This window comes from Cloeon dipterum, chromosome X (assembly GCF_949628265.1).
Source record: "Cloeon dipterum chromosome X, ieCloDipt1.1, whole genome shotgun sequence".
In the NCBI taxonomy this organism is placed as follows: domain Eukaryota; kingdom Metazoa; phylum Arthropoda; class Insecta; order Ephemeroptera; family Baetidae; genus Cloeon; species Cloeon dipterum.
Window position 1 is genome coordinate 18,052,530 of NC_088790.1, and position 22,381 is coordinate 18,074,910.

The 22,381-nt window shown below is 39.3% G+C and overlaps 1 protein-coding gene and 1 long non-coding RNA gene across 17 annotated transcripts in view; both read left to right on the top strand.

Annotated features, from left to right (window-relative positions):
• The first annotated feature begins 11 nt into the window (after window positions 1-11).
• LOC135945527 (uncharacterized) lies at window positions 12-773 on the top strand. The gene is made up of 2 exons (XR_010575434.1): window positions 12-186; window positions 333-773. It is a non-coding gene; the product is annotated as an uncharacterized LOC135945527 (long non-coding RNA).
• Window positions 774-2,765: 1,992 nt separating this feature from the next.
• LOC135946802 (uncharacterized) overlaps window positions 2,766-22,381 on the top strand; it is a 57,076-nt gene continuing 37,460 nt past the window's right edge. For all 16 annotated transcript variants that reach the window (XM_065495178.1, XM_065495181.1, XM_065495179.1 and 13 more), the window contains exon 1: window positions 2,766-3,185. In XM_065495178.1, coding sequence (XP_065351250.1) covers window positions 2,957-3,185 — 229 coding nt within the window. In that variant the 5' untranslated portion in view covers window positions 2,766-2,956. The remainder of the gene's footprint in view (window positions 3,186-22,381) is intronic.

Consider the following 22,381-nt stretch of genomic DNA (forward strand, 5'->3'; position numbering starts at 1 on the left):
CCCCACTTGTTATCGCTTTACCACACCCTCTCTATTCGGGAGATTGACAAAACAATAATATCAATTATATCTTGTTCATGAAGACCGTGGTTTTGCTGATTAAATTAAAATGAGATAAAGTAACGCAAAAGAAACAACACAAAACATATCTTTCTCATTCGCAACATTTCAACTTTGGCTGTAAAGGTACCTATACGATTTCAAAATTTCAAATATTAATATTTGTAAAACAAGGAAAGAAAAGCATTAATTAAGACGCACAATATTTTACCAGAATGTTTTAAAATCTAAAAAATTCTGTTTTGGACTATAAAGTGTAATTTCTGTTTCAGGATGGCTGATACAGGCAAACTGAACCCTGACCCTTCAACCTGGGAGGGTTGGTTCTACTCGATAGTACTGATGGCTGCCAAAGATCCTTGGGGATTTCTCTACTATGTGTTTCTTGGTCTGTCTCCAATTTTCATGATCTCTCTTTACCTCACATGGAAGCTGACGAAAGAGTTGGAGGCAAAAGAAAAAGACAAAAAGAGGAAAGCTAGAAGGGACGCAAACCACGCTAAAGCCAGAAAGTCGCACAAGTCTGACTGAGAATGACGAGATAGTCACCATACACAAACGAAGCAAGAATCGAGTTTACAATACTTTCTTTCGCAGTTTTGTAATTGAATGCTTCGCAGTGATTTTTATATTTACATTCTGAAAATTTTAATAATGTTCATTCCGGTTTGTAAATGTACAATAAAATGACTTTTTTCAGATGCATTCCTTGACATTAAAATGTTTGATTTCATAATATTTGTCCTTATTAATAATAGGCGTCTGTTTCATGTTGAAATCCCGTTGGCTCGCATTAATAAGGCATTCTTATAGTTTCAAAGTAGTATTTGAGCAGTTTGGGGATGTAATACTGGCTGCCCAATGTCAGTGAGGCGCACCTGCGCCAACTCGCCACTTGCTGGTTTGCGCACCTTTCCAGCTACTTTAGGGACAAATGTCTGGCGTTTCAATGAAATACCTCGCTGCAGGGAGGCGAAAAGATGGCCACATTGGGCCCAAGCTCTGCAGCCACGGGCCCCATGTTTAAGCTCGGTGGTGTTATTGGCACCCATTGAGCTCATAGCCCACAGGATGTGCTGAGCAGAGGTAAAAAATGTAGCCATTCTACATTTTATTGCGTAATTTTTCGTCATTTTTTAATTTGTAATGGCCAAGTAAACAATTATGTATTTATTTCATCATGACAATATCCCCAGGGTGAAACAACAATAGGCAGCTCGCAGATAGGCATTTAAAATATTTTATTATTTTTCACGTGTATGATTTGAATGCACTGAAAATAGGGTTTGAGATACATTAAAATTGTTATAAAACATTTATCATTATAAAAAATATTTCCACATATGAACCAGTGATTGAGTGGACTATGCTGTCACAAAAGCCTGAAATTTGCCACAACTAGAAAAATTGTCGTTGATGTAATTAACTTGGATTAAAATTCCGATTATCGAAACGTTGAAATCATAATTAAAGTAACAAATGTTTTAATTGAGTGTTCACCACGCATAATTATATAGTACTGTTGTTTCTATATGTTAATTACACTAGAATAATTATGGAAACTGATCTTTTAATTACAGTGTAGCATTGTCAATTGAATTAATATAATTTAATTTTTGCTTAGACATTCGGCCCATGCAACAGTGCTTGCGAATCATGTTTTGACTTGCACGGGAGTGCGAGCAGTCAATTTTAATTGACTAAAAATTAAAACCGCGTGGCAGGCTTGTCTTAATGTCATTTGTCTGCTAGCGAAAGAGGTCTCCTTTATGGTTTCATGGTTTGCCACAAGATTGCGTCGAAGCAGGAACTCTAGGTCTATTCTAGAAAGAGTTATATTATATATTAATAATAAAATTAATGCTTGTATGAATGATTCAAAATATTACAGTGAGAGAATATCAACAATTAAAACGACAAGAACGAACGGCATAAATAGAATTATAAAAATTAAATATCTTTTAGACTATGGTAAAATTATTGACTTAATTGATCTGGGATTTTTTTATAATTTTATGTTGCTTTAATTTGTACTCAATCAATACCAGAAGGAAAAATGGTTATGCGGTCAATATTAGTTGTGTTGATTGCAAAATCTCAAGTTTCTCAATTGTTTTGTTCAATTATTTCTTTTGTCGGTAATTAAAAAAAAACTAATATTCATTCTATTTTGCGAGTTGATTTAAAAAATGAGCAAATTTGCCAAATTTTTATATTTATTGAGCTTAGTCAGGTTTTAATTTAAAAATTCTGAGCGTAGTAAAACGTTGTTGAACTTTTTGTTAGATTATTTCCATGCGTACTCTAACCATTTTTTGTTTTTAGATAAAAAAAACAGCTGAAACTAACTCAAAAAATATTTTGAAGGAAAATCGCAAAAATTGCAACACTTTGAACCCTTAAAACATCGTCAAAAAAGGAAAACCGTCTTAAATTCCTAACCCGACAGATGAGCTTGAGTGGGGTCAATTTATTGCAGGCCTGCTGTCTACATCCCCACATCTCTTCCCAATAGGCATCACCTTGACCGCACAGCATTGTATCGTCGTCGGGCAGAATAGAGAAATAAATTTCTGCGTGCGGGGCGCGTGTGTGCTGGTCGGGGGTTGGCGGGTGGCGGTGGCGGCGCGTTGTTGCACCTCTCAGAGGGGTTGGGGGAGGGGCGGCCCGCCGCCGCCGGTGTGGCCGGCCACTCTGGTGCTGCACACCATCGGTGTCGGTCGGCGTAGAAAAGTGTCGGCGCCCCGCGGCATGGCCCGTCGAGTGTGGGACCTCGGTCTGTTCTGCTGTCTGTTCCCGTTGCCCAGCGAGCAACGTTCCGCGTGAGAGTCCCGCACACTCGTTGTGTCCACGAGAACACTTTCGCCCGCGCCCCACTGACTTTGGCCTTTCCGCGATGCTGCTCGGGGCAGTGTCGCTGCTGCTGGTAGGCCCCGTGCTCGTCGCCGCGGCCCCCGCCGCCCCGTGGCCCACCAAGGAGCCCCTGACCGCCGTGCCCGACGACGTGTGCCGCGAGGACAAGGACAATTCCGTCGGCGCCGGCCCCGCGACCGCCCTCAGGCTCGCTCTTAACCACCCGCTGTTCGACTGGAAAAAAGGCTTAGTCGCCGGTATCACATATCAAGGTGAGTCTGCCTTTTTAGTATTAACTGCTACACTTTGTTTTCAAATGAAACAAAATCATGTGTCAGAAACAGACTCGATAAGCCTCATAAAGCAAACTGAAACTCACAATAAACTCAGATATCATTTTGACAGTTGAATTTCGTGCGTTCAAGCAAGAAATAGCTTTATTGCAAATTTCCAGCAAGCAATTCAATTAGGATAAAAGCTTGATTGTTTTAATTTAAATATTAATCTGGTATTCAAAGAATAAAAGTTATTCTGCATTGCAACGGGGAGATTTACGCTTTTATTTTTCTATACCGTGTAAAATGTTCTTAAAACCTCAGCACAACTCACCTTCAAGACTATGCAAATATACTTAATTTCTAGTACAATTTTTGGCAAATCAATCGATCAATTTGTTTATTTTGGGGGTTAATTTTGATAATAGTTATTGCAGAGTCTCGCAAATGGATAAGAATTTATTGCTGTTTGATCAGCCTTGTTAAGACAATTATATGTCTTTGCTGTAAGAGTTTGCAAGAAAAACTCTAAACAAATCATTAATCATAGAAACCAAAATTGTACAACAGAGGACAAAGAAATACTGAAATAGCGCAAAAGCCGACATTAATACAAGTGCTATAAGTCTTGTTCTTTTGCACCTTTTTTTTATAAAAAAATGCTTGTGTTCTCTTTGAAAAATGAAACGCCCCACTTGATTTCCTCGAAATCCACCGTGGATCAACAAAAGCAGTGCAACGTCTCAAAAGGAAGTCGTTTGGGCATTACTCATCTCAACATTGAAGGATGTGAATCGTGGAAAAAAGCAGCGTGATATATACCACTGTCAAAGTTCGCCGAGGAGCGACGAAATTTCAAAGGTCATTTGAGACTAGCGCGTCTGAGAGGCTGCTGCCCATTTTATTCTCGCAGCTGAAAAAGGTCAGTAGGCACACGCGGAGCTGCTGCGAACAGTCTTTATATAAAAAACTCAATTTCGCTGATTGGTCCTGGAATTTAGTAAAAAAGTCAAATTATTACATACATTAAAAATTGAGAACATAGAATAATTGCAAAGTCTTTTAAGAAATGGCGTTGTATAGATCCACCTCTACATCTGGGAACAAATAATATCCTTTAAGTCCGTGGCTCTACAAAACTTAGATGGATAAAATATGAAAATCTCTTTCAGCAGAGTTTGTTTGTTTGGGATAATCTAGAATTAATGTTCACTAAGATTTTCATTTGAAAAAGTTGTTTCATATCCGACAAAAAGTTTCGGAATAGACAAAGAAGCTTAAGAGCTGCATTAAGATAGTAAAGAACGAGAATTAGTTGCTCTTTTCAACAATATAATTTTCAGGCCAAACACATTTGCACTTGAATCTTATTTTCTCAACGACACTGAGTTTTTCATCAGAGTTGTTGCGAGCATTCTCGCCTCGAAAGACTAACAAAATTTAATAATGCTATCAAGTATGAGTTAAAATCCTCCTTTGAGGATAAGAGGTAGCAGTGTTTCATCACATTTGTCTACATGCGTTGGGAAAACGCGTTGTGCTCTTGGCACCTGTTACTGATGAAAAATTGAAAAGTCTGCTAACAACCTTGTTAAGCACGCGCGCGCACCACTTTTCACTGCCGCCCACTGCAAATTTTCCATTTACACGCGGAGCTAAAAATAGCCACACACTTTTGAAATTTGGTGTGCGCTCGTTGCCTTCCGCCGCCAGCTTTTCACATCACGCTTCTTTGTCGCGATGCGTAGTCGTGATAATTGTCATAGCGACGTACACCGAAATATTAGGAAAAAGCCGCAGCGTTTTATAGGTTTTGGAGATATGCGCTGCACAATCACTAAGAAAATTTATTTCAACTAAAAAATGAATTCTAGGCTACATTCCTATCAAATTATTAAAACTTGTGACTAATTGATCGATTATTCACACATTATTTTACGAAACTATTTCAGAGAGATATTTAGATATGAAAAAATTCCAAAATATTATCCTATATCAACTTAAATTTTTCGTATTTTGACAGTCTCGGAAGTTTTACTGTAACTGCGAGTGCAAAATATTTTGATTTGTTTTCTATGTATCGTTAGTTGAAATTATTATTTTTAATATCCTAAAATAATTAGAGATATATTAAGGAAATCTGTGATGACCATCACTATAAATTTTGTGTCGATTTGGTCTTTATTTTGGCCATCTTTGCCCCACAATTTGCCACATCCATACATATAGTGGCAAACTCGAAAGCAAATGAAAAATAACAATAAAAATTTTAAAATATCTTCAGCATAGTGGGAGTGGTGAGTTTCGACTTCTTTAAGGCTTGCTCTCAAATTTAGCGAGAGAGGGAGGTGCGGGTAGGAGCCATCGTCACTTGAACTAATTCGGCCTAACACGATTTGCGGATTCAATTAGCAAGTGGCGGCGGCAGTGCGTGCTTCGCGTTGTTTTGCTTCTCGCGCGCGCTCGCTCACTAACTTATGTAACGCGAGATTCCCTCCAGAGAAGGCCGCACATTTGCTAGCTGTTCCTTGTGCGCCGCACGCACTTCACAAATGGAGCAACATGCAAATTCAGGCGAAATTTGCGTCTTAATTGCTTAGAGAACACATTGGACGACCTAAAAAAACTAAATAGGCTTACAGTGTTGCTTTTCACTGCTTTGTTTTCACCGCACAAAATAAATTTGACAATATTCAGTTTAGCATTCCGGATAGATAAGAAAATAAGTTTTGAGAGGACAGTAAGCTGAAATGGGTCTCATCTCAATTTGTGAAATGACAGTAGACGTAAAAAAAGGTGTAGACAGTTTCCCCTTTTTTGCCTTTAATTACTGAAGACACTCAATGAGAAAATGCCCATTCCTTTCAATTTCAAGAAAATACCTAATGAAATCGACAAGTTCGACAACAGGTTTTTACTTATTAAATGAAACATCTCTCTTAAATATTTCATTGATTTATCACCTGAAGGTATTATTGGTCGTTTGCGATGAAATTTGCCCCAGTGAAAATACCACAATAATTTCAAAGTATGCAACCCGCTGAGCAAGGCCCCGAAGCGGGTTGCATAGTGTTGCTCGATGCAGGCGCTCAACATTCCGTGAAACAAAAAGCTTTTCCTTTCTCTTTCCACCAAATACCGAGGAAATTCCAGACCCGTCGGCGTGCTTTTCGCTTTTTCTGTTGTAGCAGCAGCAAAGGCAAGACATTATAAGAGGTAGAGCATCATCATTTACTAACGTGTTCCCACAAATGTGGAGCAGAGAGGAGAACGTTGTTGAGTAATCCAGCAGCAACTAAGCCGCCGGCATTCGCAGCGGCACACTGAATTAACTAGCTGCGCAAACCAGCGGGAACGAGGAGGCAGCTAACAGCTAACTTTCTCGAGAATTAACAAATAAATAAGATATTTAAATCACTTTATCCCTGCCTGCGTTTTGGGCACTGAACCTGAGCTTGTTTACTCCCAGAAGATTTGCTTTGTTAAATTCAAGAATTTTGAGATTTTTTCAAAATTAGGTGGCATTCATCACCAGCAGAGAAAATATTTAGAAAATGGATTGTACCACAAACTGCATCATTCCTTCACCGCGTTGGCAATTTTTCCCAACACCAACGTTCCTGTTATTTCCTCATGGAATCGCAGTCCCTCTTACAAGCCTTGAACACATGCCGAAACCTTTTAAAAATGTATCCTAGCTTGCCGAGAATAGCAACGGTCGTCACAACAAGCTCGCAGTATTATTATTTCACGGCCGGTGTGTCGCCCCCAGTCTGTTGGCAAACCGCATATCAAGCAAGTTGACAACCCCAGCGTCTGGCTGCGCGTCTACATCAGCATTGTTTCCGCTTAGTCTTGTACGCGGTGCCCATAGAGGCGGGTGGGTAATTTACCTTCCATGTATGACGACGCCCGTCGCTAAAAGGAAAAGTAAATTCCCCTGGAAATCAGTGTGACCTAGCCGTTTGCTTCTTGCAGCTTTGGCTGCTGTTTTAGAGTAAATTTAGACCCGCCGGCTGACTGGTAATCAGGGAAACGCAGCAGTACACGAAACCAATTTTCAGTGTGGGTTTTAAGTCTTCCTGTTGATCTTTTGCAAAACTTTTGAATTAACCCAACTTCCGAACAATAAATCCAATTAAGCAGGTACAGACTTTTGAAAATTACAATAACTAAAACTTATTGTTACACCCGACTGCCTAGACTGAAACAAGAAAGAAAATTTAATCACCATTTTTCTGTTAGAAAAACTCATTTTCCTTCCACACATTTGAACGAGGTTAGGTAAAGCCATTATCCGTATCTTTGGCCTGCTCTCGTGCCTCAGTTGTTTAATAATGCACCAGCCCGAAAGGTGCAATTCTACAACCGAAACGGAGCATGCTCCCGTGCTGCTAATTAAATAAACAGAACGCACATGCGAGCAAATTCCAGCTCAAGTCCCCCGAAACATTTTCAATTTCAGAGCTCATTGTCAGCAACAAGTTGGGTCGTTCGCACGTTCAGAGCGCACTTTTTGCTGCGAAATAATTCATTTGAATTAGTGCGCCCGTCTGGCTGGATGAGTGAGCTCGACCCTGCTTCACTGGGGCAAAGGGCAAAGGTCAAGTTTTGAGTGCAAGTAGTGCGGTAGTCGTCGGCATCTACCGCTGGATTCACTCCCTCCGGAATTCGAACCCACGACTTGAGACTCACTGCTTTATCTTTATATAAAGATCAATACGATACAGGTGTAAGAAGGACGAGCCTAAATTTCGTGACGGTGGTTTCATATCAAGGAAATTCATTAGATTCAATACATTAGATCATTTTAAAGATTTTTGAACAAATTATTAAAAATGCGTCTTATTGTTAGAATCGTAAAAATCAGAAAGATAATCTTTATATTGACACTCAGACATAAAATTTGCTCCTACTAAATTTGTACACAAAATTTCTCTCGCATTTTTTCATTAAAAAAACTAAATCATGATTATAATTAACTCTTGATCTTTTAATAAAAAAGTGCAGCAAAGTTTTTAACCTTTTTTGTATAATAACTTGATCAAAGCTAACACAAAAAAATTGTTCAAGGGCAGAAAAACGATCAGTTGTATACTTTCTACGAAAATTTGCAACGGCAGATAATTAAGCAACGTGACGTGTTCACAATTTGATCGAAATTTGGCCTCGAAGGCAAATTCAGTTTGTGGGGATTGCCGATTTCATGCACACTGCCGCTACTGGGTCGCTTAATGAGCTGCTGGGCTAATCACCGAGCGGACGACGAGGGACGCGAGATGGGTATCGACCTGTCTTCAGCAACTTCGGTCCTCTGTGTTGACTTTGCAAAGAGTGAGCACCTGCTGGCGCGTGTTTGCACCTGTGTCGTCCGGTCGGTCCCAACACTTTTGCTCGCAGCGACACACACGTCCATTTGTTTATCTTGCAAATTGGATTTCACCGTGTGAATGACTCTTTAATTCGAAACGCTGCCTCTCCAAAATATAAGCTTCTTGGATTTACGCAACTTCACGACAGTAATATGTATAGATAAAAAATGTTGCAGCATGCAAGCGAACATGAAAAAATACTTTTTTCCCCTTAAGATATATGCAAACGTAAGGGTGCCATACATTGTCCTAAAATACAATGGCCTAAATTGAAGATCGTACAATGTCCTAACGTACTAGTCTTAAATACATTTTCTAAAAATAATGTACCAAATTGAGTCCGCCGATATTGTTCTACAAAAAATTGCCCTGATCCCGGAAACAGATTTTGTCCTAATATAACATTTCATCAGATATTTATTAAATTAAAAAGACTTGGCGTCATATTCAAATCGTTTAATTTGAAAGAAAGTATTAAATAAGACTGATTTTATTAATTTGATACATATCAGAAACCACGTGCTGCTCTGCCATTTTCATTGATCTCAATGCAGATCTTAGTTTGGGAATCTTAGTATGGGGTTCTACGTGGCTCTACAAGGTATTCCAAGAAATTGAGGAATTTGTCGCTGCCACATAGGATTGCCAAGGGTTCTTTCGTTTAAGCACGTTGTTCTTCAACGAGAGAACAACTAAAGTACTTATCAGTGCAACCACAAATCAATAGCCTTGTATAGTGTGTTTCCGTTACTACATCTGCATTTCTCCTAAAGTTAGCCAGACTTTTTAAATCGATTTTTCCTGGAAGTCGATGAGCACTGGCGGCCTAGAAACCCTGGGGCCCTGCTTTCATTTTCATGTGACGATTTTTCGCTGAGACCCGTTGAAAGTGAAACAAAAGTCGGTCTGATTTCTGCATCAAAGGCTCCGTGCTGATTGAATCAGCGTGCTCCTCGCGACATTTTTTGTTTCTGTGTGCCTGCAGGCGGTGACATGCTTCCGCTCGAAAAACGCATAAGTATATACACACACGTGAATAATGCTGCGCGCAGTGCAATGGGCACGCTTTTCAGTCGGCTGAGCAGCATTTCATACATAGTGAATTAGCATGCCGTGGGCCAAAAGGCACATTGAGAGCTGCATTCAAAAGGGTCCGCGCCCGACTGACGTCACCACCACGTTTGATCGCGCGTCAAGTGGCGCCGTTTCACATGTGCAATTGGCGCCGACCCTGACCCGCCTGCCCGGCTCCAGGCTCTCTAACTGTGTACACAGCCACTAATAATTCAGCCACTTATGTATGGTGACTAATTATTTCATGTGCGGATCAATTACCTCTCATAATGTTCATCCGAGCCAATTTTGATACTGCTGTCGCAATATACCGCGGCAAATTGACACTTTTGCCTCTATTTATCCTTCGCTGCTACTGTTTCAACTTGATGGTATAATTAAATTTTGCTATCGAGTTTGGATGAACCGTTTGTTCATTAATTTCATTACATAAAAAATGATTGAGTTGTTTGACAATAGTTGAAAGAAAAATAAACTAAAAAGTGAAGTTTAATTGTATGGGAAGGCAAAAAATTATAATTTTTCTCACCGTCCAATCGTCATAGGACCAGTAATTCAACACCAACTTTGCAATTCTAAATCATTTGAACCATGCTTAATATCTTCTAAAAAAGGGAAACTGCAAGACCCGCGTCCAATATATAACTGAATTTTTTTTATGCCGATTACGATTACCAAAGGTTGACTCTTCGTGGACATTTTATAAAAATATAAATTTTTGGTTGGTTTCCCAGAAGAGATATATATTTTTTTCTTTTGATAGTGTGATTAAGAGGATAACAAAATATTTTATTTTCCTTCAGGGTAAACACCCAGTTTAGAAAATAGTACGTTGCACTTTTTAAATTGTATCAATTTTTTTGGAAAAACAAATTGGTCGAAAATAAATCATAATTAAGGTCCAGAATATTAATGCGAGTTCACACGGTTAATTATTTATTAAAATGAAACCTATAGTGGTTTCTTTGTTCTCTATGAATATGTTAAACCGATTATTCCTGCTGTCCTGTCTAGAACATGAGAAAATGGTAGTCAAGCTGAGTCAGTGTACATTGCACTTTGCTATTCCTTCCTGAGTAAATTTTCATCGACAACGGCGTAATTTTACCTAGCATTGGAGAAGACAAAGTGCACTTAACTCCCAGCCAATTTCCTATGAACTCGAACGACACGTTTTACAACATAAACGGCAGCAAAGCCTTGGCGCAGGTGCATGGAAAGTTGCGTATTGTGCTGTAAAATGAATAATATGCGTCTACGAGAAACAAATTGCAGCAGAAGGGCCGCGACCTAATTGCTTCCCATCTATTTTCTACCACTCTGCCTTTACGGGGACGGAGAAAATTGGCGCATGATTTGCCACGTTTCGCGCCCATTTGCATGCACAACAGGCGATGCGACGTGATTTTCTCGCTCGACGGTTAATTTTTGCCGCAGCTGCTTGATGCAAGGACGAAAAATAAGAGGCGACGCTGAGGAGCAGCGCAGCAGGTTGGGAAATGCACTCTGAATTCTTGAGAGCTTGCTACCTCTCTTTATGTGCTCTAATGGTTAATGGAGGTTGAAAATTTTCTAGTTGCATCCAATCTTTTGCAGTTGAGCAAAATTCATCCTGAATTTAATGGCGTTTATCTTGCAAAACTTAAACCTATTTCTTTGTTTCTATTTTTCGTAAATAATTTGTTGCTGCTGGTAAATTTATTCTTAAGCTCAGTTATTCATGGAATGTGAATTGTAGACTTTGTGTGACAAAATAGTTGGTTTTAGACGGCCTCTTGATGTCATCGGTATCTGATTTCGACAGTTGTAGGCCGTTTTTATACAGTCATCGTTTTTATTCCAAATTTAGTATTTTCCTTTTATTGGCACTTCCAGTAAATATCTTAATTTTCTTGAAGATTACCTCACCAGAGGAATTTTTAAGTTTTTTAAATAATTAATACAAAAATGCCCACGTGAAGGAAAAGTAAATAGAATAAATAAAATTATTGAAACAAAAACAAACATAATTTTCTTTCATTTAATTCACCAGTTGTTGCGAAAGCCCTTCAAGTCCGAGGCTGCCAACAGATGGCGCCACCATATATGTAATGATTTAGGACTCAATCTTGTTGCTGTGCATTCAACCCTGAAAACGATTTTTTTGAAATAAAAAATGTCTCCCGACGTTTCTACGGTGGTTGGTGGGGCTGATTTTTGTTATCAGCTCATCAAACGAAATCATTGAAAGAGCAGAGCGCACAGTAGCAGAATTGAGTCTTAAATCGCAGTGGAAATTATCACCCCTGACTTGCAGTGTTAAAATAGAAAGAAACCGCTGTCGCCATCAAACTATTGGCTGCTTCAACTAATAAGGGGCTTACACAACTGGTGAATTGCTTGAGAAGAAAGAGATGCTGCGGGGAATTTTTACCCATATTTCTTCCTCAACGCCCTTATTTCACCACACACGTTGAAACGCATGATACGCATTCCCAACAATAAGCGAATGATGAGATGTGGAGAAAAAATGATACCAAGCAATTCTGCAAAATCATGTATGTCACCGCAGTCTCGCTGAGTCGTTTGTTTCTGCATGCGTGCGCTTCTTACTTTTCCCTCGTTTGTGTGGGGTTTCATTTACAGAGCTTTTCCTTGTGCACGCGTTCTCATTACTGCACTTGGCTTGATTACGCACGTCAAAAATAGCATGCGCGCCTGAGTAGGTTTCTATATACGTTGCAGCAAGCTTTTCAGAAAAGAAATAAATGAGGAAATGAGCTTGCGAAATGAGATCCGGAAAATCCAGTTATGAATCATATTTATACATTGTTTATTTGAAATAAACTAGCCTTTATGAGAATTCCTCCGGAGAAGATTCAATTAGTGTCTGACAAATTGGCTCTCAGACGGTCATTCCAAAAATAGAAACAGGATCCCTTGGGAAAAGGTTTTGGCTAGTGTCCAAAAGAGTGTGTGTGTTCACCACAAGGTTTTATCTCGAAATATAAGGAAATTTCAAAACTTTTTTTCTGGAATGAAGGAGACAAGCCACGCGTTGAATGTCAAATTGCGTGACGAAAGAAAAAAGTTGTAAGGAGCGAAAGGAGCCAATTTAATTTCAGTCTTTGAAAGCGTGTTGGCTGCAACCTGTGGCTAAGGCTAAGCGTGCCAGTTTCGAGGCGGAGCTGTAAAAATCAATATCACAGGACGTCGGGTGCACGCGCGCGTTCTGCACGGAACGAAAAGCGAGTTCAGCCCGGCTCTGGATGGTTCGCCTGCGGCCCAATGCGCCTGGGATTCGGACGGATGAGCCTGCACACGCGGTTGCAAATCAATCACGCTGCAAAAAAGTAAAGCACCGCAAAAAGCCAGTAGGGAAGCTAGGTAACACCGGCCTTTTAGCTAATATGCACCTGTTGAGGCCGCTATACTATTGCATTGCTGTTTCCTAAATGACGCAGTATATTCTCTATCTATATTATTATATTTATTTCACTGATATCAACATCACAAAAATAAAGTGAAAAAGGCACATGTACAAAGCGATCATGTCGCTGAAACGTCGGCAAAAAAAGATGGTCGATGAGTAGACAAAGCCTATACTAAAACACATTCACAGCACGCTAAAATTTTGGCCACAATTTAACCTTGAGATCTGATGGAAAATATTCATAATGTTGGTCTTGGAGAAAGGTTACTTTTTTGGAGGAAATTGTCAGTAAATTTTAAATTTCTGACCCCTGCGAGCTTTACTCAAAATAATTTCTAGGGTTAACGACGCATGAAACATCTTTGGTTTGGCACTTGGGATTTTACAGATCATTTTCATTATTTTTCTGCCTTGAGTTTTCCTTTTTAAATAATACGCACTCTGTAGAAAAGTTATCGAGAATGAAAATTCAGCCTGACGCAATTGCAATTGCAACCAATTATGCAAACGTGTATATCAACATTCACCAACGATCTGGAGTGAACATTTGCTGCACATTAAGTGAATTGGAGCAACCTAATTATACTCATGGTTGAATATGCCGTGAGCACGCCATGGAGCAAACTTTAGAAATGTAACGTTTGAGACCGATTAATTAACTAATGCATCGAGGCGCGACACTGGTATTATTTACAATCACGAGCCACTTTTTACCTCACAAGGAGAAAAAACAAGCAGACCAAAATTTTAAAATCTTGAACGAGTTCTTTTACTCATTTTTTGCTCTACATTTCTTTACTATTCAAACGGCGCACAGCTTTCTTTTTGTGTCATCTCATGCTCCATTGAATTTCGAGTTTTGTTTCAATGAACACGCTACACGTAGCTAGTTAGAAAGATCTTTACAAATCAGTTGAAAAATAGGTCACTTGATCGTTGAATAGATAAAAGAAAAAACGCTTTGAATAAAGTCTTCATGGAAACGAAAACATTTTCACTCGCAAAATTAGTATTAACAAAACTAACGAATTCCAGTGACGAAATTTCCCTTCCTGAAAATATCGATGAACATTCAACATGAATGGTGTTTTATTTTTATTTTATATATAAACGTTAAAAGCAACGATGAAAAGAACTTCTTGCTCCGTATCAAATGATTGCAGTAATTGAGCAGTTTTATGCTACATATATACAAAATGCGCATTAAGTTGAAAAACTCCTCGTGACGCTTGTAGTCTTTTGTACTAATGTGCAAAGTAGAGTTGATTACTCAAGAGAAACACAAATTTCTTCCGCTACTTCTTTGCTCGCCGCAACGAAAACGTCGTGCAAGCAATAGCTATGACCCAGTTAGCGCGGAGCACTACCCACGAGAGTTTGCTAATTGCAGAACTGCCTTCTGAGTTGGCCTGCCGACGCGCACCTTTTGTTATCCGTTCCCTCGTTCTCCCGCCATCAAGATAGCTATTATTTGCCACTCTGAAAGCTAAGGTGGTAATTGTAGCGAATGTTTTTCCTGCTGACATGAACATAATATGCATCTACGACAGCAACAACTCTACTGCGTGTTGAAACAACTGTGGGCGCTGGAAGCCAGGAGTGATTAATGTCGAAGGCTTGAATAAGCGCAGCATTATTTTTACTTTCTCCACACCCCTTTCATTTGCTTAATTTTGAGCTTCTTTTTTCATGGTTTAATTTCACATTTATCTTTTCAACAGTTTCAATACTTTTTAACTAATTGTAAATAAGTTAAGCGATGCTTCTCTTGTCAATAATGTGAATGAATTTTTTAAATAAACTGGAAAATGATAGAATTAGTATTTTTTAAGTTTAGGGAGCCATATAGATGGCAGCGCATATCCACCTATATTCCAATAAACCAAAAAGATTACTGTAAAAAAATCGGATGTGCTAACATTTGATGCCAAAAAGAAATTAAAAAATTAAATTAACGAAATGCAGGATTTTATTGTCAAAAGGCGATTCTCAACAACTTTGAGACAATTTTAGATGGTTTTATTAGAAAAAATGATATTAGATGGTTTTAAGTGTGGCTCAGTCTTAAAAATTCACGATTGGTGTTCATTTGATGTCAGGACGCTAAAGGGCCGCTCAGAAAAAATATTTTTTGGTCGTCTTGAAATCCCAACACTACTCACATGTTGTGTTAGTTTCTGTTTATCGAAAGAATGAAGTCGAAAGTGCAGATTGCCGAGCATGAAAGTTATTGAAAAGTTATTATTATAAGAGTTGGAGTTGACGTTTTGATCTAGTGTTAATTCCTTCTACAATAAGTGAGTGACATTTTAGAATTATGTTTAAACTTATAAATATGCAAACTTGTGTGCATTATCACAAACCGTCAAAGAGAAAACGATTTTTATCGTTCGATACACATAAAAAATAAAAAGGGGCTTTCAATTATTTTCCCAGCGGTTGGAACGACACAACAAAGTAGTATGCGTGAATATGTGTGTTAGAAAGCTCTTGCTGGTGTATTCAATGCTAAACAGAATGAATTGAACGCCCCTATGGATACAAAAGCATTCGTTTGTGATAGGAAACCTTTGTTTCCACCTGTACGGAGCTGCTAACAGTGGAAAAATGTCTGTACTATACAATAGCACTACTTTATGTGGAGTGACAGACATAAATGCAATAAAATAGAGGTTTGAACACGAGAACTTACTCTCTTGCTTTCAAAAGCATTGTTATATTTAATGTACATGTTGTGACCATGAATAAAAAAATAAGTAATAAATGTGACGTAACAATACAATATCTGCTTCACTTGTGTTAATTCCGTTTAGTCAAATATTTTTTTAATTAAATTTAGATGTTTTTGCTAAAGTAAACAAAATACAAAAGTGAAAAATGTCACTTATGAAGAAAATGTCCGAGTAAATCAATATTCCAACATATGCTCCTCCAAAGGATCGAGAGTCGATTTTACCATTTTCATATAGTACAAAATACAGGGAAAAACTTTTTGCAATTGGAATCACAAAGTTTCAAAGTAGAAAACTCAAGAGTCTCTCCGAGCAAAATTTCCAACTCATTGTCAGTGAAATATAGCGTTGCAAATTTTGCGAGTTAGAAGTTTGAAACTGTATCAGCTTGCATGTCAACTCTTGGTTAAAACAACGACAATTTCGGGGCGCAGTCTCCTTCAATGTGAGTTGAATACGATATTTATTTATTTGAGCCCTGAAAGTCGCGAAAATTGTGCCGCTAAAAAGTTTGCTGCGCATATAATATAGCAAGAGTAGTTAAAAAGTTTCAGGCTGCAGGAAAAACGCAATGAATCTCTCGAGGAAAAAGTTAGAAAGGTACATGGAGTTGGCTGGAATACAATTTTAGGTGGCATTAGCAGCACTCTTGACTATGCCACGGAGAAACTTGACACAGCCCAGAGATGTTGACTAGATCTCCAAATCACTTGTATTTCGTGTCATGGATGTGTGTAGAGTAGACTCAGACTTGAAATAGGGTCCCATGCTATAAGACAATTCATTTCCTATACTGACTGCCGAAAATATTTCTACCATTGGCTTGGAACTTAAGTTCTGATTTCCTTTAACAGAGGCAAACGTTGTTGCAAGGAATTCACGTTCGTGACTCAATTGATGTAGAAATGAATTGCACACGCTACCTTAACTTTTGTTCAAATGAGCTGAAAAGCACTTGCTTTTGTGATAAATCCGTACTGTGCGCACACTGCCTTGCCGAGAGAAACATAAAACCAAGCGTGCAGGCGATCGATATCGTACTTGTAGTATTTTACATACATATATGCTCAAAAAGCGCACTTGCACGCGCCTCGGTTGATTCTCTGCTCTTTTGTCCCCGCGGCGGGCGCAACGAAAGACGAAGTTTTGCACCTCGGCGCGCGGACGTTGAAATTTTGATATGTAAATGGAAGGAACGCCCCAACTGTGATTTTTTTTCTGCGCCTACGAGCGAAAAGATTTTTTTAAATATGGGCATCTGCTTGGATGTGCTCCGGACGACGATGTTTTTTTTTAACAAAAATCTTACATTTTACAGCGTATCCCACGCAGAAGTACAACATTTTCAGGTACAATATAAACGTGTGACGTGAGACGACACAAAAGAATAAATGAATAAAAATGTATTTTCAAATTTTAAATATAAATTATTTAAAGATAATAATTACCTTAATTGAGACAAAATTGATCTCATCAACATAGAATGCAAAATAACTACAATGGCATGAAGTATTAAGGAAATAAGGGAAATAGCCAGTAGTAGTAAAGGGCTGATTGAATAACATCTGGTCTACATAACGAAGACAGATAGCTTTGGCATCAAAGCATATTGCATATTGTGTTGTGCAACTGGAGGGCTTCCACCAACCCATCTGCACCGAGCCGGCCAAATTATCGTTCTATCAGCAGCCAGGGACATAAACACTAGGACACCACCGCCATGCGACCTCTTCAAGTTGGCGCTCCAGCCATTGCTGCACCATAAATTGGCTGGCTTGATTCAAAAGAGTTGGTGGCAGTTGCACAACACAGCTGAAGTGTCGAACAAATTATGATTTTTTATAGGTTTGATGCATATTGATTTTAAGGACGAATAAATGAGGAGTTTCTGAAACGAAAGCAGCAACCGAATCAAGCAAATATGTGCCAAGTGCCTTCTGTTGTGCAACTTGAAGGCAGCCACCAAGTCCTCGTAGTCATCCAAGGGCTTGCGTTTTGGCTGCTGCTGGTCATCGCCGTTGTTACGCACTGTCACGGACTCTTCTCTGCAGTCTTGCAACACCATTTCTTATGGAAAATGAGTCATTAATATATGTTAGATTTTTTTTTTATTCTCTGAATACCGAATTCAACCTATTGTTAAGGTTTTATTTGTGCTGTATTTTTATGTGAAAAGGTTAATAAAAATCAAACATATCGTACACATTGGGAATAACTGAAAAAAGGCCGCTTCTTTGAATTCGTCGATTTAATTCTCGACTATAGTTTCGACGTCAACCAGTACGTCCTAATCATGAGCAAACAATTAAAATCAATACAATATATTACGTCACATCTCAAATTACAATAAATTCCGACATAAAAATTTCAAAACAATTAGCAAATATCACCCCCCCCCCCCCTATTCATGAGGCAGTTGAGGCTAGCTTATCGTACTTAGTCTGTAGAGACACGACAAGTAAATTATGGGAATTTAATCTGGACAGTTTCTCCTTGAAGCTGTCAGTTTTTAGTTTCCTGACCAGTTTAAGCTTTCATCTGAAGTCCTAATTCACGAGGGATGCCAACATGCCTGAGAATTGTTGTTATATTTGTCGTCCTCTGACATGTACGCGTCTCTCATAGATCAGGGCTTTCAAAATCTGTCTTCTCTGACGAGGAAAATGCTCATCGCACTGTGTGTTCGTTCAAAATTTCCAGTCAAACCAAGTAAAATTATTTATAAATAGGCACTTGAAACAGGTTTTGTTTTTATTGAAATTCTGGAACATTAACTTGACACATAAAAATGAAGCCAGCAACAGTGGCACTATTTTCCATTGGATATATTTTAGCATTTTTATACATGACGCTCGATGCATGATGCTGAAGTGACATACAAGCACGCGGCAGAGGTGGCAGGAGAAACGTTCCACGCAATCGGCCTTTGCCTTTGCCATGAATAAAACAGCGGCCACGGCGGGGCTTCGCTGATAATTCTATTTGCACTCTTGCCAGCCATCCACCTCGACACATTCGTCACAAAGCTTTGTTATTTTATTGATTCTCTTGCATGCATAGCCGGCGAGCGGCCAGCCCGACTATCTGTCCGTGTGTATATTTCCGCGTACCCAACGATAATACTTGCCTCGCTGTCGGAAAGAAAAGAAAAATACGCCGTTGGACAATCTGATGGACCCGCACAAAAGAAGAATATGGCGACCGAACCAAATGGCCGAGTTTTGCAGTGCGGTGTTGGTGTGTTTCCAAACGGAAGGCCGGTGAATGAATGTTGTTCCAATAGAGAATTTTTCCCCGAGAGCAACATGAAAATCGATCTTTCACAATTTTGTTTTGTTCAGCTTGTTTGCATAGCAAGTTTTGATTATTTTGAAGAAGTAATCGCTTTCTAAAAGTTGGCCAATCAGGTTGAGTGCGCATAATTTGGATTGATGGCCAAGTTTGCCGGGCACATTTTGTTTGCAACGGCCACAGCACTCAACTTCGACAATTTTCACGTCCGAGGCGCTTGTGCGTCAGCGTACTCGTTTAGTTTTGCTACCCGCCCGCCGGCTGCCATTAAAATTTCATAAATTCGCCCAAGGTGGAGGGCGGGAGAGAAAAAGAGGGCATTATGTTTCACTGGCGGATGCGTGTACAACACACACTGACTCCTCTTTATCAGTGGACGTCTTGTTGGTCCCGTCGAAAATGAGTCGCAATCGATTCGCCCGCCTTCTCGTCCTGGCAGCCGTAAAAACTGGCAGAGGCTCTCGTTAGGAGCAGCTACTGCGGACCTCCGTCATTTATCTGTAATTGCAAAATAATTGCATCCCTCCAGCGCCTCCCCTATACGCGCCTTCATCAGTTTAATTGAAACCCGACTCCTTTATAAGGAAAAGATTTTTGGGCTTCTTCTTGAATTGTTATCGCAATTACAGATGATTAAAAATATCAGATCTTAAAATAGTTTTATTTCGATAGAAATGGTTGGAGCACATATAACTTAAATATGTAATTTAAATTTTACTTGCAATTAATATTTCCGTACTGACTTTGATGAAAAAAACAACATTTAAAAAAACAGAAATTAACTCAAAAAATGTGCTGAATTTGATTGCTATGGATTCAAACACAGAACCTCAATTAAAGAAATCAAGATTTCTGCGGTCGTAGAGATGGAGACTCGCTTTATTTTTGCAATCCGTTCTCTGCGCGACCGCTCTATCATTTGCACAGCCTAGTATGGTTCGGCGTTGGGGAAGGGTAGAAGAGATAATTGGCTCTGTGCTGGCAGATGAGACGGGAAAACCTCTCCTACTCGTTTTTGTTTTTGTGTGTTATTACTGCTCATCAACAGCGACCTTTTTTCTTCCGCGCTTGATTGGTTAATTTATAGATTGAGCATATCTTTCATTTTTATTTCAATCTCTATACATTTTTTACTGGCAAACTTTTTTAATGAAAGAAAAAACAAAATAGAGTAATTGATCATTTTTATTTGGGATGATTTTTTTGGATTTATCATTCAGCCAGACAAAATTTACGAGAAAACATTTATTTGGTGAATGGTGAGCGAGAATCGAGAAGTGCCGTTTGGCGCCAGAGAGAAAATAAAATTTCCATGGCCGACAGCCCCGCTAACGATGGCGATTAAGCCCGAAAGACTGTTTACAGGCGGCAATTTGACTTTTACGAGCTCGTTGTCTGGCTGCCTGCAAAACCGACAAACCTCCAAGCTGGTTGCACAATCCGATACGAAATGGTAATTTGCCTAATCATTTGCTTCCAAAAGAGAGCAAAAAATTCTAAGAGAAAATCGAACCAGAGTGTTTACCTCTGGCCCAAATTAGGTCAGCTCTGAATTAATCTCATGTGTAATTATCACTCGCTTCAAAGCCCTCCGTCCAGCACGAGTTGCAATTCCGTTTGAGTCAAAGTGCTGGCGAACAAATCAAAGGATTTCTATCCGTGGTAGCGTTTCTCTCTAATACTCACCGACGAATGCTTTGATGTGTTTTGCTGGCATTGGAAAAATACGTAAGCAGGAAATCTGCTCAAGAGACGAGGTTACAAAGGAGATTTTCTGTTTGCATCGAGCGCAGGAAATAGTCAAGCGATAGGCTGTCACGACCAATACCAACTTCACTATTTATTTGCGTATAAGCTCGTTAACCCTTCCCCGCATGGTGGAAAAACGAACTTCTTTATATATTTCTCCACGAACTCGTTGTGTGATCGCTAAGCGCGATTCATTAGTGCGGCGGCAGCCAGCAGCGAGTCCTATCAAATTGCGGATGCATCTTTACGAACGCGATCGTCCCCGTTCCGCCAAAGACATTTTCGCAATATCTCGCAGGCATTCGCCGTCGCGTCGGTACGTCCGTTTGCACGTCGTTAGCAGGCATGACGTTAGCGGTGCCGATTGCATTATTTAAGCCCGCCAGTACATAATGTACACTCGCATCAATCGATAATTCAGGTTATTCTCTCAGCATCATCATTATTTGCCAACTAACTCTCATTTATGTTTTATTCATTTATGATTAAATCTTAGCAATACTTTATTTTAAGATCTACAAGCATTTTTTCTCAACTGTTCCTTATAAACGTCTGAAGTTTAAAATGTGAGGGTTACAAAATATTATAACGAGACATAATAGTTCTTTTATTAAATATCAATTAACATAATTTAATTCTTAATACTCTTGCAATTTTACTGTGGCGTCAAATTATATTAAAAGAAAGAAACAACCAATGAATATAATAAAAATATCCTAATATGGATTTTCTTTTGGATATTAAAGTGTATTATGCATGGATATGCAACCAGTTGATCAAGCGCGAAACAACAGTTGCATACATTTTCATGTCCAAAAAGTAGCATGTGTTCGAGCACAATAGATACAGTATATCTTCCGTCTATGTCTTTTGGAAATTATACCCGGTGGGAGGGAAGCGTGTTGATTTTCCAAGAATATAGAGGCTCCGCTCTGCACTCAAGAGATTGAATCGGTCTGACATGTGAATATGAATGTACAAACACTGGCGAAAGAGAAGCTTCCGCGAAACGTATGCAGAGAGAGGGGAGAGAGAAAGAGAGAGAGAGAGAGAGAGAGAGAGAGAGAGAGAGACGCCTTTTCTCCTGTGCGCCTATTTCTACCCAGATGAGCGCGGCTGATTTTCACAACGCGCGGCCTAATTAGCTGACTGCTTCTTCTCTGGAAAAATAAAAAGAAAAAATGTGGCAGTCCGCCGGCGGCGTATTTTTCCAGCGCGCACAATATGCACACACACGAAGCTGCTTTCCGCTACACGACACGACACTGCCGGCATGAAACTATACGCAACCCGTAATGGGAACCAGCTGCACTCTACAACTTGCAAAATGTTACGCCACTAACGAGCAATTTTGATATAACAATGTATCTGAAAATTTTACGGCGCATGACAATAGCGAGAGATTGACAATTTCATGACAATAGAAGGTGCACAGGTTAAACTGCTAGTTATAAACAGGTTATTCATTGTTAGTTTGTTTTCCCCATTCATCTCGATGGTGTTGTAATTGGAATGTGCTTTCCCTCTCTGCAACGCGATACTACTTTTTTATTTTTTAGAAAA